The sequence below is a fragment of the Orycteropus afer genome, unplaced genomic scaffold, assembly GCF_000298275.1.
Source record: "Orycteropus afer afer isolate SDZICR_OR568_19922 unplaced genomic scaffold, OryAfe1.0 scaffold00074, whole genome shotgun sequence".
In the NCBI taxonomy this organism is placed as follows: domain Eukaryota; kingdom Metazoa; phylum Chordata; class Mammalia; order Tubulidentata; family Orycteropodidae; genus Orycteropus; species Orycteropus afer.
In genome coordinates this window covers 10,017,806-10,032,985 of record NW_006921661.1, presented here as the reverse complement: position 1 = coordinate 10,032,985, position 15,180 = coordinate 10,017,806, and the positions used below count along the sequence as shown (strand labels likewise).

The 15,180-nt window shown below is 46.8% G+C and overlaps 1 protein-coding gene across 1 annotated transcript in view; it reads right to left on the bottom strand.

The window, feature by feature from the left end:
* Window positions 1–2,587: 2,587 nt before the first annotated feature.
* Window positions 2,588–15,180, bottom strand: part of CLPB (caseinolytic mitochondrial matrix peptidase chaperone subunit B) — a 217,569-nt gene continuing 204,976 nt past the window's right edge. The window contains exons 11-17 of the mRNA XM_007940977.2: window positions 13,704–13,748; window positions 13,165–13,326; window positions 4,654–4,810; window positions 3,831–3,904; window positions 3,551–3,670; window positions 3,215–3,319; window positions 2,588–2,836 (exon numbers count right to left, since the gene is read on the bottom strand). Coding sequence (XP_007939168.1) covers window positions 2,588–2,836; window positions 3,215–3,319; window positions 3,551–3,670; window positions 3,831–3,904; window positions 4,654–4,810; window positions 13,165–13,326; window positions 13,704–13,748 — 912 coding nt within the window. The remainder of the gene's footprint in view (window positions 2,837–3,214; window positions 3,320–3,550; window positions 3,671–3,830; window positions 3,905–4,653; window positions 4,811–13,164; window positions 13,327–13,703; window positions 13,749–15,180) is intronic.

Sequence of the window (15,180 nt, the reverse complement as noted above, 5' to 3'; positions counted from 1 at the left end):
GACACTCTTGTCAAAAATGTATAAACTCAATCTAATTTTGTGAAATCACTAGATAAACCCAAACCGAGGGACACAACTAGCTTGGACTCTTCAGAAGTGCCATTCTCAAATTCATGACCCTCAAAAGTGTCAAGGTCATGAAACACAAAGGAAGACTGAAAAACTCTCACAGACTGAAAGAGATGTAGGAAGCATTATAACAAAACATAATGTGGTAAGAAAGACGAGACTGACTGGTCTGATGCAGACTAGTGGAAGCCCTGACACCGGCCCTTAGACACTCTTCAAACCTGGAACTGAACCCAGCTCTGGGGATCACCTTTCAGCCAAACAGTAGACAGACCTATACAGTGAACAATAACATCCGTGAGGCATGTATTTCTCAGAACAGTCAACCAGACGAGACCAAAAGAGCAGCATCTGCCCAAAAACAAAGTTCAGAAGGCAGGAAGGGGCAGGAAAGAAGGAACACAGAACCGGGAACCCAGGGAGAAATGGGAAGAACGCTGTTATATGGAGGGGATTGCAACTAATGTCACGAAACAAAATGTGTATAAATTGTTGAATGGGAAACTAACGTGCTCTGTAAACTTTCACCCAAACCACAGTGAAAAAATAAAATAAAACCCACAGCAAAACAACCACTATAAAATTGCATTCAACTCTAATGAATTATTCTTGGTCCAATATTTTTAGATAGATTTTAGATATTTAGAGGTAAAAAGGCACTTGAAGTTACATATTTCTATAATGTTCTTGAGGAGATTAGCCAAATTCTTTCCTAGTATTGGAACTTTGTTGTGCTATTATTTTTTAAAATAAAGGTGTTGACAAAAAATAATACAATGGGGAATCTGGGACCAGATCCTGGACCAGAAAAAGGACATCAGTGGGAAAGCTCGCAAAATTTAAAAAGGTCTGTAGATTAGTTAGTAATATTGGATCAATGCTAATTTCCTGGTTTTGATGACTACAGTATGGCTACGTGAGATGTTAATATCACAGGAAGCTGGGTGAAGAGTGTATGGAAATTCTCAAATATTTTTGCAACTTTTTGTAAGTCTAAAATTATTTCAAAACAAAAGTTAAAAAAAAGGAGAAGACTCATTGCTTAGGGCACATGGAGCTTCTGTTGAGGGTGATGGAGAAATGTGGAAATGGACAGTGGGGAGGGGATGGGCAATACAATGAATATGATTAATGTTACAGAATTGTACATAGGAGAAATGCTGAAATGGCAAATGTTTTGTAACATAAATATTAACCACAATTAAAAAAAAAAAAAAGAATGGCACTCACTGAGGTAGGGCGCAGCAGACACAGATCCTTGAGGGGCTAGAAGGTGACTGCGGGAGCAACTGCTGGAGTCAACATGCCTGGCCTGCCTGCCTCACAGCCACCATATTGTTAGGATATACTCTCATCACCCAGAGGAATGTGATTCTTATTCTCATTTTATGCCTCTTGAAACAGATTAGCTAACAACTAAAGAAGGGTTCCAACAAGGCCTTCAATTGGCAGGGTAGATAGGTGGTCATCAGTAGTTGGTGCTGCAATTGGTGCCTGAGGATGCACTAGGCCTTATTGTATATCCTCCTTGGGTGGGGGTGAAACATGGCTGGTCTATGGAATGCCCTTGGGGGATATTGTCTAGATCTTCTCCTTAGTAACTAACATGAAGAGAGCATGGGGAAGATGTTTATTCCAGGCTAACCAGGGTGGGACAGCAGTATAGACAGGGCTGGAGCAGACTCCATGGCCACCTGGGCAGAGCCTGACCAGATGATCTCTCCTGCTACAGCTCCCCAGTGTCTATATTGTTAGTCCCTTGGAGGAGTATGCCACAGTGCTGAGTTTGCTTGTTTGGGACTGTTGTCCAGTCCCAGAATTGGGGAGGGTAATGAGCCAGTCTCCCAACCCAGAGGTGTCCTATACTGGCCTAGTCCCAAGGACTAACCCCAGGACATGAGGTGGGAATGGTTAGTAGGCATAATAGGACAGTGGAAGGAGAGAAGGGTTCTATGGACCCCTCTTCTTTGGAATTTTAGGTCATTGGAAAGCAGCAGCTACCATCTAGACTACATAACCATCTATGCTTGGTCCTCTATACTTTTTCCCCCCTACCCATGGAGACGTTCTGGGGACTGAGCTGCATGAAGGCCAGCAGAGGGTGGGCAGGTCACAGCCTGGTCCATGTCTTCCTCCAGCCTGATCTGCTTTTAGCTGCCACACTTCTGAGCCTCCTGGGTACAGGATAAAGTTTCAGAGACTATAGGGCATAGGGATCATGCTGAAGGACTGAGTTGAGGGATGCCCTCTCTGCCTTGAAGGGATAGAGGGGTGGCAACTTTCCTGGAGACTGCTTAGCAGATCATAGGCCCTAAACAAAGGGGCCAGAATAGGTCAAGATTCCTGCCCAAGGCTCTGGGGCAGAGTAGGGGTCTTCCAAGGGCTGTGAGGAGGTAAGCAGGCCTTAGGCTGGGTAGAGAGGAGGAAGAGGCATGAGGGGAAGATAGGTCAGTTGCCATGCCACAGCCAAGGGGCCTTTATTGGATGTTGAGGGCACGTATGGGCAGGTAGGTATATGCTAGAGTGTGTAGCACACCTTCTCGGGGTGTAGTGGTGCCCGGATGTCCAGTTTATGGGTCTTGCTGTCCTTATCAATGATCTCTAGCCGTAGCTTGGGTGGGCGTTTTTCAGCCTGGGGTGTGGACAGTTCGGGGCTCTTGAAAAGCTGCTTGTCTGAGTCCTCCACAGTAATGCGCAGAGTACAGCCACCAGGCAGCAGGTCCTGTTCATAGGCTGCTGCCAGCTGGTTCACCACACGGCGCTCTACCTGCAGGTGGTGGTGAAGTGGTTGTCACTGCCTTAGCCTGGGCAGTCTGTGGCCCCCTGGGGCAAGTCAGGAAACTTCTCTGAGCCTCAGTTTTCTTGTCTACAATGTGGGCCTAACAACATCTGACTGACAGGGTTGTGCTGAAGACTCAAGGATGTCAGTTTCTGAGAATTCCACCCCAGTTCCCACTCCTGATAGGGGTTCATTCTTGGTTACCCTCCAGAACAAAGGTTTTACTTGCTCTTCTAAAGGGGCATCTACTCTGGGTGTAGACAATCAGGCTGGGGGCCCAGGGGATAGGTTTGGGGGCTCCAGGAAGGGAGGTGTGGAAGCACCTCACTTCTCTTAAAAGCCTGTGTTCTGAAAGTTATGGCTCACCTCATGCTTGATGGAGCGGGCACCATAGTGCACATTGTAGCCATCAACCAACACGTCTGCCACCTCACGGTCCCAGAGCAGTGTGATGTTATGCCTTTGCTTGGCCTGGGAGAGGTCAGATAGAAGCATGTGCATGTGGCCCAGTGCTTTCCATCTCTCACCACTCTGGCCTGAAGCCTGAGCTTGTGAAAGACTGTGAGCGCCTAGGGCCAATGGCCCCACACCACTATGCTCCCCTTGTGTGTATGTGCAAATGTACATGCTCCCAGCCCAATGTCCCCTGATTTCCACTGGGCAGATGTCCTGTCCCCACCCATAGGCAGTCCCCATTCTTACTCTCTTGGCCCAGAAGTTAAGCTCCTTGTTGACCAGTTGGATGAGCTCCGAGTGGCAAAAGGGGAGGAAGTAGACGATCTCATTGATCCGTCCCAGAAACTCATCCCTTCGGAAGTGAGCCTGCAGGGCCAGATTAGGGGTGGTGAACTCGATGACCAGAGAGGGTAAGGGGAAATACTGGATCTCAATGGGGCAGAGGCGAGGAGCTTCTATATCTTTAGAATGTCAATGCCTCCTTCCCCTATAGCTCCAGCAGGAAGGATAAACAAAGACCTCTTACTTTTAGGATGGGGCGAATCACATTCTCCTTGAAGTTCTTTGAGATGGTGATCTTGTCACTGATCTGGACATCCCCTGTGGAGACAGAATCATAACCTGCCTACTCCCCACATCTAGGAATTTTTGAAGGCTGTGCCTGCCCCTTTGTCCTATCCATGAAAAGAGCCCTGGTTCTGCTCCTGACTGTGATCCTGGTCCAGGCCTCATCTACTCACCTGAACAATGATAGGATTGGACTTGAGGCCTTCTAATTCTCATGTGCTACAAAGTCTGGGGTTCCTTAGGGTGGGGCTTGTATGAGGGAAGGGAGGGGAGAGGAGAAAGTGCCAGGACCAAGAGGTGAGTTCTGACTTGGAGGAAGGGGACTATGGAGTTCATTCTAAATAGAAATGTGACAGACACAGCCTCTTGCCTGACACACTCCTTTTCGGTATTTTCCAGGGCCCACCCATACAGGAAGCATCTCTGGGGGAAATGGGCCGTGTCCTCCTGCATACAGTTTCTGATTTGCTGTCACCTCATTGCACTAAAGTATCACTATCTGATAAGCGTGCATCTCTTTACTCTTCAAGACCTTGGTCTTTTCCTGGCCTCCAACCTTGAGGTGGTCCTGTCTATCCCTCTATCTGAAGCCCTCCTAATATCCAAAAGACTTGGGCCTCTACCATCTGGTATGGTGCCTAGTATCTGGTCAGTGCCAGCTAAGGACAAAGCTGCCTATCAGGCCCCTCACCTAGGTCCAGGACCCCAATCCCCATCCTGTCTCCAGGATATGTGCTGGTGGCCTGGTCACTTGCCCAGACAGCTCAGGCCATGTTTCATACCAAGGTTCTCGGCAATACGGTTACGGCTCAGCTCCAAAGCTTCCTGCCTCAGCTGTAGCGCGTGCTGCGCGATCTCGTCACTGGCCACGTTGGAGGTCATGATGAAGATGGCGTCCTTGCAGTCAATGGTCTTCCCTTTTCCGTCTGTCAGCCGGCCCTGTGAAGGAAGAGTGACTGCTCAGTTGGAGCTACAAACCTGGGCAGACTTTAGCCCTCTCAGTATGCACCTCTTCCAGGACGCCTCCCCAGAATCCCACGTGCCTCCCCGACAGAGTCAGTTGCCCCTCCCCTGGGTTCTCTGAGCACTGTATTCACACCTTGCTTCAGTGCACACTGCCTTGGATTGAACTGCTCTTCTTATAGAGTGCTTCCAGGTGACACTGCACCTGCTATTTGGCATCTCTCAGGCCACCAAATTATCTCTGGCACTCAGGAATCCATTTGTTTACCCATCCATCCATCCATTCAACCACTTTTTTGGAGGTCCCCTCTGGGTCAGGCTCTGTGTTGGGGCACTGGGGATTCAGTAAGCCTTCAACATTCTTCCAATCTAGAGAAGTGCCCTAGAATTTGGCACACAGTCAGTATTCAATACCTGTTAGCTGAATGCCTGAAGACTTACAACCATCCTTAGAGACAGGTCTAATGATCCTTGCAAAGAAACTGAGGCTCAGAGGTTAAGTAACTTGTTCAAGGTCTCATAGTCAGAAAACAGAAGAGCTAACACTTGAACTGTCTGACTCTAGATCCCATGCCTTCCTCTCTGCACCAAATAGTCAGACCCTGTGAACAGCAATGACGTGATGAAGGGATGGTCAGATAGCTGTAGGAGTTCAGAGGAGGGTATTTTACAGGGCTATTGTGAGGACTAGGTATGGTCCTAATGGTGAAAGATCCTTACTAAACCATGCACTGCATATGCTCAGAACTGTTCCTACTATAGCAGACACTGAATATCTTTTGGTGGATCAAAATGAACTGAATGAATGGAAACAGGTATAATTCCTACAGTCTTTGGAGTCACCCTCTGGCCTACCAGAGATGGGTAGAAAATAACGCTCCTCTGTTAACCAACTCAGAAGTTTTCCTGGAATCTTTCACTCTTTGTAGAAGTAACATGGCAAGACCTCATGTTTGCTTACTTTGGACATGTCATCAGGAAAGATCAATTCCTAGAAAAGGACATCATGTTTGGTAAAGTAGAAGGTCAATGAAAACAAAGGAAACTATCAATGAAAGGGACTGACCCAGCAGCCACAACAATGGACTCAAACATACCGATGATCATGAACATGGCACAGGCCCGGCAATGTTTAGTTCTAGTATGCACAAGGCTGCCGTGAGTCAGAGCTGACTTGATGGCAACTAGCATCAACAAGAAGTGACACAGAAGAAAGTATCTATATGGGAGGAAGATGCACCAGGAAAAGAAAAAAGAAGCAAACAGCAGAGGGACAGAAGACTTATAAAATACAGCTGTGTGGGGACATTCAGTTCAGGGGCACAGAGCTTCATCCATTCAGCACATCTCAATGGATAACTGTACCAAAGCACTTTACAGTCATTTATGACAAAAGCCAATGATGAGGACTCACTGAGACAAACTGATGTAGTCACAACAGTGAATATTTATAGAGTACTTTCACTTCTATTTATAGGTGCTGCTCAGTGCTCTCCATGGACTACTTCACTCTGTCCACTGGAATGTTGTTCCAGGAGGGTAGAGGCTTGGTCTTGCTCATCACTGTGGCCTAGAATCTGGCCCACAGTAAGTATTCAATACCTGCTGGCCAAATGCCTGAAGATTTACAACCACCCTTACAGGCAGGTGTAATTATGATCCCTACAAAGAAACTGAGGTTCAGAGAGGGTAAGTAACTTTTTCAAAGTTTCACAGCTAGAAAATAGAAAAGTGGAGACTTGAACTGTCTGATTCTAGAATCCATGCCCCTCTTTCTGCACCAGGCTACAGAGCTCTCATACTCAGACAGTACTGGGTAAATGAAGCCTCATGTAAATTCTCTAAATCAACTTTTTTCCCTCAGAATTTTGCCAAATTCAGTTTGCATTCTTTGATTCTTACTACAGAGAAGCAACTGGGGCAGGTGCAAGGGAGAGGGAGATCGGCCTGGGTTTCCCTGGGCTGCAGCTTCTATAAGCCCATATTCTATAAGAGAATATGGATCTAGGGATAGGTCACTTATATTCTTATATTCTATAAAAGAATACGGATCTAGGGATAGGTCACTGACCTCAGCCTGCTGGCTTTTGCCTGATAGTAGGGATATTGAATCCTGCCCCAGCTTCAGTCAGGAACCAATCCTCATCAAGTTTTTCCCTTCTTCTGTTGGTGTGGGCCTGATTCAAGGTTAGCCTTTTCTTCTCAAGCCAATGTAATGGCCAACCCAGTCTGCCCTTAGAGGCAAAGAAGGAAGGAATGTGCAGTAACTGAGCACCTAGTGTGTGCTGGGCATGATCCCAGGTGCTCTGCAATCTTGGTTTACACTGGCCCTTGCACTGGTCTCTGAGAAAGTGTTAGTTTAAAAAAAACAAAAACAAACAAACAAAAAAGTCTATTCCAAAAGAGCCTGGTGATCCAGGTCCTGGGGCTGGTCACGCCTACCTCTGCTCAGGCTGGAAAAGTAGAAGGCAAGCTTGCAAGCTTCCAAGGAGATGTACTTGAGCTTTTGCCATCAGCTTTCCACTTGTACCCCATTTATGGGTTATGGCAAAACAGAACCTGCTGAGGGCAATCCTAGCTTCGGGGCCCGTCTGTGTGAGTGTGATGTGCTTGAGTGTGTGCATTTGATCCTGTGTGTGTTCCACACTCATCTTAGTGGAGTTCACCCCTGAAGACTGAGTTCACGCACTGCTGTCCTGGCCAGAGCAATAACCCAGGAGCAATTTCATTCCAAAAGAGCAAAGCTTTGCTCATAACTGGGCCTGAGGATGGGTCCCACGTGAGTGAGGGGAGCAGGTGCAGTGTATGAGTGACCCCAAGGGTGACTTTCACAGAGTTCATCTCTCCTTCTCCTTAGTTTCTGTGACAATAAACGTATGTCCCAAAGAGGGAGCTGTCATTGACCCCACCTCACACCTCCTGGGCGGGGCTTGGGATGTTCACTCTAGGGTTATAGGGGTTGCTTGCTTTCCCATTGTCTCATATGAATCTCTGAAGGGACTAGGAGGGTGGGCTCCTCTTCTAGTATGTGAGGGTAGCCAGTTTCTTCCTGGGACTCCTACCCCTGTACTGTAGGCTTTGGAGTTACCTAGGAAAAGGCCAGCATTAGCCCTGCTTGGTTTTTCAGTGACAGCATTTTGGTTCTTGCTTTTCTAGGCTTCAGCTTGAGAGAACTAAGCTGTGGTAGGGATGGGAGGGGGGAGTCTTCCGTCCCTTGCAAAGTGCACCAGATCTCCTATTAATCCTTATGCATTCTCTCTTTAGGTAGTCTTCCCTCATGCCCCCAACTGGATAAGGTGCGCTCAAGTCCCTGGACTTCCTATTTATCCCTACTGCAGCACTTACTCAATCACATGAACTGCTTTTTAGGTGCTTGTCTCCCCTGCTAATTCATGAACACTGTGGCAGAGACTGTGTCTGCTTTGTCTGTGTCCCCATGCCCCACAAAGTACCTCAAAAATAAACAAATAAGCCACATTCTCTTGGTTGTCCTCTTACCTTTCTAGGGATTTCCTCTGACTCTTCCCTGGCAGGTTCAAGTTCCTTCTTAGCCTGCTCCTCTTTTCACTGTATACTCTCCCCATGGAAGCAATCTCATCCATTCCAGTGGCTTCTGTAACCCTCTCTGGACTGAATGATGCCTGGATCTCTATTTCCAATCCAGGCTTTTCTCCTAAATATAACAGGAGAATGACCTCTTGGACATCTCCACCTGGCTGTCCCACAGGCATCTCATTTTCAACAATCCCAAAACTCAAGTTTATCACCTTCCTCACCAATCTGCGGCTCATCTCCTATTCCCCTGCCTCAGCTGATGGCAGCAGCGCACGCTCCATTATCCAGGCCAGAAGTCTAGCCACTGGTCACCCTAGGCTCTTCTTCTGCCTTCATTCGATCACTAAGCCCTGCATAGTCAACCTTCTCATCGTCTCTCCATCTCCACTGCCCTGCTTTAGAACAAGCCTCCCCATCTCTAGTATGAACTATGCAATAGTTTCCTTGCTGTCTCTTTCTCTCCTCCAGTCCATTCTCTACACTTCTGCCTACAGGATTTTTGTAAAATGAAATCTGACCAGGTTTCTTTATTGCTTCAAGTCTTTCATTGGCTCCTTACTATCCACTGGATTATTCCGTACTCCTTTGCTTGGTGTTTTAACTGGTTCCTTGCTACCTGATCTGTCTCATCTCCCCCACTCTGTTCTCACTTTTCCCCTGCAGTTGAGCAGTAAGGAATAGTCGTAGTTCTCTGAACACATCAGCCTGTTTCAGGCCCCTACACTTTTGCATATTAGGTTTTTACTGCCAGCTCGTCTCCATCCAGTTCACCTGGAATATGTTTACCATATATTATGCAAATAATGTGCATGTTATGTGACTTTTGCAAACTGCACGGCACCTTTGCGTGTTAGCTTCCTATACACACTGTGTGCATTATATGTATGTGCACATTATTTACTTGGGCACATTATATGCAGGAAAAAAATATACACAGTATTCATCCTTTGAAGGTTTGTGAAATCACTGTTGAATTATGTTATTTAATATAGACTTTCCTCTGACTTTATGGGCTCTGAGAATGTTGGAGTGAATAGTACAAAGTCTCTGCCCTTAAAGAGTACATATACATAAATAGGGCTAAGTAAACTCAGATGCCACTATTCTTTTGTTAGTTTGTTGCACTGTGGTGGCTTGCTTGCTGCTATGATGCTAGAAGCTATGGTACAGATGTTTCAAATACCACCATGGTGGACAGTTTTTCGGGGAGCTTCCAGACTAAGACAGACTAGGAAGAAAGGCCTGGTGATGATCTACTTCCAAAAATCAGCCAAGCAAAATTCTATGGACCACAACAGACTATTGCTCTATATAGTGCTGGAAGATGAGCCGCCCAGGTTGCAAAGCACTGGAAATACACAGTGGCCACAACAATGGAATTAAGCATACCAACCATTGTACCAACCAAGATGGTGAAGCCTGGGCAACATTTCATTCTGTTGTACATGAAGTTACCATGATTTGGAGTTGACTCAATGGCAACCACTACCACCAACGGTAAACCCGGATGGCAGCTTTGGTCATTGGAACCAAAAGAATAAACATCAGAAACTACAGTAGGCTGGCTGAGGCTACAGGAAGGAATCATTACCAACTCCCCAAAAGGCAGTCTGTAGCGAGAGAGCAGCAACAGGGTTGACAGGGCTTCCATGTGGTGGAGGCTGTAAACTTGTCCAGGTGGGGTCGGCTGTATCTCAGCTAGCTGTCTCTCTCTCTGGGCCAATAATGCTATCAGGGGCATCTCTTCAGGGATGTCAGAGATCAGACAGCTTCTGCACCTACCCCCTCTGAGCGGGCTCTCTTTTCCTGTGACGGTTCATTTTGTGTCGACTTGGCTGGACTATGGTGCCAGTTGTTTGGTCAAACACTATCAAAATACCTATACAGGTATTCTGTTGATGTGATTAACATTTACAATCAGCTGACTCGGTGAAGGAGATTACTCTACATCCATAATGTGGTGAGCCTCATCCAATCAGCCGCAGGCTTTAAAAGGAAAACCTGGGGCTTCTTACAGGGAAGGAATTCTGCCTTAAGATTATACCATTGAAATCCTGCCTGAATTTCCAGTCTGTTGCCTGACCTACAGATTCTGCACTTGCCAGCCCCCACAACTGCATGAGTCAATTCCTTAAAATTAATCTCTCTCTCTCTCTATATATATTGGTTCTGTTTCTCTGGAGAATCCTAATACACATCCTTTGAGTGGTACGCTGCAGATCAACTTCTCTCTTGGCCCTAGCTGCATGGTAACTATTTAAATAGTGTTTGAGTGTAGGCTCTGGAACTGGATTGCCTGGGTTCAAATCCTAGATTCCCTCTTTCCAGTTGTGTGACTGTGGGCAAATCACTTTGCCTTTGTTGTTGTTGTGTGCTGTCGAGTTGGACCCGACTCATAGCGACCCCTCCTTGGGTTTCTGAGGCAATATCACTATGGAAGTAGATTTCCCAACCTGCCTTCTGAGGAGTGGCTGGTGGGTTTAAACCACCAGCCTTCTGGTTAGCAGTCAAGTGCCTTAGGCACTATGCTACCAGAGCACTTTGCCTTAGTTGCCTTTAAATGGAAGCAGTTGTATCTGTCTTCATAGAGTTGTTAGGAGGGTTAAGTGAGTTGATACACATAAATTTCTTAGAACAGTCAGTACCTGGTACATAAAGTGCAGAAACATCAGCTATTATTATGGCCCCTCTCCACTCTTCTAAGATGGGATTTCCCAGAGGACAGCTTTGGGTCTGGTCCATAGCTATGCACCTAGATTCTGTCAGGAGCCTGGACCCAAGTAGGAGTTCTCTGAGAATATGTGAATAAATGAATATGTTATCTTTGAAAGACTGGCCTCTCATTCCTGGACAGAAAGTCCAATGGGTAGGGAACAGCTGAGGGGCTAGGAAGACAGTAATAAAAGTGGAGCAGAAGCAAGGATACTGGAACAGGCAGGGAAGACAGTGGGCAGATAGCGGGGAGATATAGATCTGGGTCCTCCCAGCTTGGTAGCTGGTGTGCTGCTTGGTCCAGGGGGAGTCCTGTCCTGCACCTCATCTTGTGCACCTGTGACACGGGAAGCAAAACCCCTTCCTATTTTCTTAGGGCTAGAGGAGGCTAAGTGGATTCTATCTGGATCAACCAAAACCAAACCCACTGCCATTGAGATGATTCTGACTCACAGCAACCCTCAAAGGGTTTCCAAGGCTGTAAATCTGAATGGGCATAGATTGCCTCATCTTCCTCCTGAAGAACTACTGGTAGGTTTGAACCACCAACCTTCTGGTTATCAGCCAAATGCATTACCAACTACACCATCAGAGCGCCTTTCTATCTGGACAGGTGCTGGCTAATATAGCCCCTTAATGGAGTATGGGGTGGGGGGAAGAGAAGCCTCATCTCAGGTTTTGCCCTGGAGTCCTTGCATTCTTTTGGCAGAGCAAGGCCCCTGGAAAAAGGTGAAGGTAATCCTATCCTATGTTTATAACTGCTCCCTCCCCTGACAAGGTAAAGAGTGATACAGGGAGGGATGAACTAGGATTCTGGGACCAGGTACATCTGCAGTTCAATCCTGGCTCCTCCACACAGGCCTTGGGCAAGTCATTTATAACCTCTCTGGACCTCAATTTCTTCATCTGTGAAAAATGAGATAATTTCTCCTTGCCTGAATATTGTGAGGATTAGTGATAGTGTCTGTAAAGTCTTTAGCACAAGCCTAGTATATAGTATGTGCTGAATAAAAGGGAGTTCTTCTCCCTGCACAGAGCTTGCAATGGGGGGACTGGCCAGTTTGTAAAGAGTTGGGAACTTCCCAGAAGAAAAGGGCTCCTTGAGCCAGAGTATCATCTCATCATCACCATCACCATCAGCAGCAACATTATTAGCATCTTAAAGAACTGGTGGAGATAATGCTTGACACACAGGGAGGATCAGGAGCTGTTTAAGCCAAAAAGTCTTTGGACTTTATCTGGTCCTGCTTCCTTGCTTGTCACATGAGGTCTCTGATGCCCAGAAATGGGCAGTGATTTGCCAAGGCCACACATTCAGTTGGGAGCACAGTGGGAACTAATAATTCAGGTCCCTTCCTCTTTCCTAAAGGAGCTCTGGTGGCATAGTGGGTAAGGCATCTGGCTGCTAACCAGAAGGTTGGTGGTTCATATCCACCAGCCATTCCACAGAAGGAAGACTGGGCAATCTACTTCTGTAAAGATTTACCACCTCAGAAACCCAAAGGTGGTTGCTATGTGTTGGAACTGACTTGATGGGAGTTTTTTTTTCCTCTTTCCTAAGGAGCTCTGGTGGCACAGTGGTTAGTGTTCAGCTACCAACCAAAAGGTTGGCAGTTTGAACCTACCAGCTTCTCCATGGGAGAAAGATGAGGCAGTCTGCTTCTGTAAATATTTACAGCCTTGGAAAACCAATGGGGGTCACTATGAGTTGGAATTGACTTGATGGCAGTGAGTATGTAAAGATTTACAGCCTTGGAAACTCTATGGGGCATTCTACTCTGTCCAATAGGGTTGCTATGAGTTGGAATCGACCCTCAGTGGAGTTTGGTTCTCTTTCCTGGGACCTCTATCAAAGGTGCCATGAAATTTCAACTCCCAGTCCAAGTCCTGATCCAGAAAGGGGGCTACGATACATCTGCTGAACTACTGATTGCACACATATGGGACTAGTTAGTCGAGGAAGATCAGAAGGGCCTCTGGGCCCTTGGTTCCTGTTGGTCCCAGTCCCCCATACCTGCAGTTCTCTCACCCCATCTGGGCCTTAGTTCTAAGCTGATTTTCACCTCATCAAACAGCTGCAGCATGATGGTAAGCACATCTGGATGGGCCTTGTCCACCTCATCGAAGAGCACCACAGCATTGGGGCACTGTTTTAGCTTCTTGGTCAGCTGGCCGCCTTCCTCATGGCCAATGTAGCCTGGTGGGGACCCAATAAACTTGGCAACCTGATAGAAGGAAGGAAACAAGCTAGGTTGGCCTTTCTAGGCTTTTAGTTTCTAACATGGGGCGTGTATGGGAATATAGCTTTTTATACATTGTTAAGAGTGCCTGTCACAACAAAGAAAGTTGGCTGTCTCTCTCCTAGTGTGGCAGAGATACTGCCATAATCGGAGCAGGTAGATCTTCTTCCAATGCTATGCAAAACAATCTCCGGTCCTACTGCACACACGTGCTACCACAGGACAAATCTCAAAGCTGTTGGAATTATCTGAGGCCTAAAGGCCCAAATGACAAGTCACACCAGAAGATCAAGGCAGAATCATGCCGACAGGTCATCTAAACCACGCTTCACTGAAGTGTTTCTCAAAGGACTCTCACTCACCTCATGTCGCTCCTGGAACTCTGACATGTCCAGTCTGATGAAGCCCTGTGTGGAAACAATTGGGCACTGAGTCTACTTGGAGGCAGAAGCTAGAGGGAAAGGTTACGAGGGTGAATATCTCAAATACCCCAGTAGGTTTTCAGACTCTACCAACCCAAGATCTTTTATCTCATTCTGATGACACAGTTTTTCTGGTTCCTTGCCTCCTTCTCTGTCCGCTTGCTCCCACAAATGATTCCCCTATCACCTACCTTACTAAACCCAAGTGATTCCCTGTCCTGCTAACTCTGGCTCAGAATGCCTCTTCTTTCAGGCAGGTTTCCTTCCCTCCCACATTTCCTGAGGGCATCCTGTATGTGCTAGGCACTGGAGCTGCAACAGTGAATACATCTTGGTCTCTGTCTTTGAGGAGCACCCCATTGAGTGGGGCAGGCAGATATAAACAAAGTCAGTCATAATCAGCATGGAGCATGATGACACGGAGAGAGCAATAATGTCCACAGAGCCCCATACAGCCCCTTGACTTTCAAGTCTGTGTGGGCACATGTCCCTTTGTTTTACTTTTTTTCCCCCCAAAAAACTAATACATCTTTTAATTTTTTTACATTTCTTCATTTTGTTAAAATGAAAATCCATAAGCATAATTTTAGCCCATTTCCCCCCGCCACTGGACATGAAGGTGATTCCCAGGGAAGTGGCCACGACCAACCATGATAAGCCCCAGGGTAAGAGGATACCAAAAGTGTATGATTTGGAGAGGCAACACATGCAGTATATCCTCTCCTTTTCATGAAGAATTAACTGACTTAGAGAGTTCAAGAGCTGCAAGGGCATTTATAGGTGGCCTGTCTCTCCACCCAGATCAGGGCTCCCCACAGTATCCTCAGGCCTTTGTACCTCTCCTAAATGGCCCATGTTTCATTTAAGAGATAGCATTAATTGAATATTGCTTCTCATAGAGCTGGGGATGACAGAGCACCATGGCCCTGAGCGAGAAGTAGTTGTTTCTGAAACCAAGGGCCATCTTTTAACTCAACTGTTGGTTAGAAATTCACTTAGAGATGTACTTCTAGTTCTTTCTCTGTCCTGTCACTCTGCACCTGAGGTCTAGGGTGGTAGAAAGAGCCCTGGGCTGGAAGCCAAGGGGCTCTACTTCCAGCCCCTGTTCTGCACTGTGTGGTCTTGGGCACGCTGTCTTTCCTTTGAGAACTGTTATTTCTTCTTGTGTAACATGAGATCCTTGGCTCACCTTGTTGCCTTACCAGTGGTCTGTGGAGAGGACCTGGCCCAAGAGCTGGGAAAAGGCCTGGGGAAGTTATTAAGGCCAAGTAGGGGTGATCACTGCTATCAGAGCATGTGGAACATGAGCCAGCAAGCATTTCCAGAGAGCCCCAGGCACTCAGCCAAGAGAAACACAGGCTTCAGGAAGGGTAGAAGGATGGACATAGGAAAGCTGGGAGTGCTGCCCAGAGGGAGC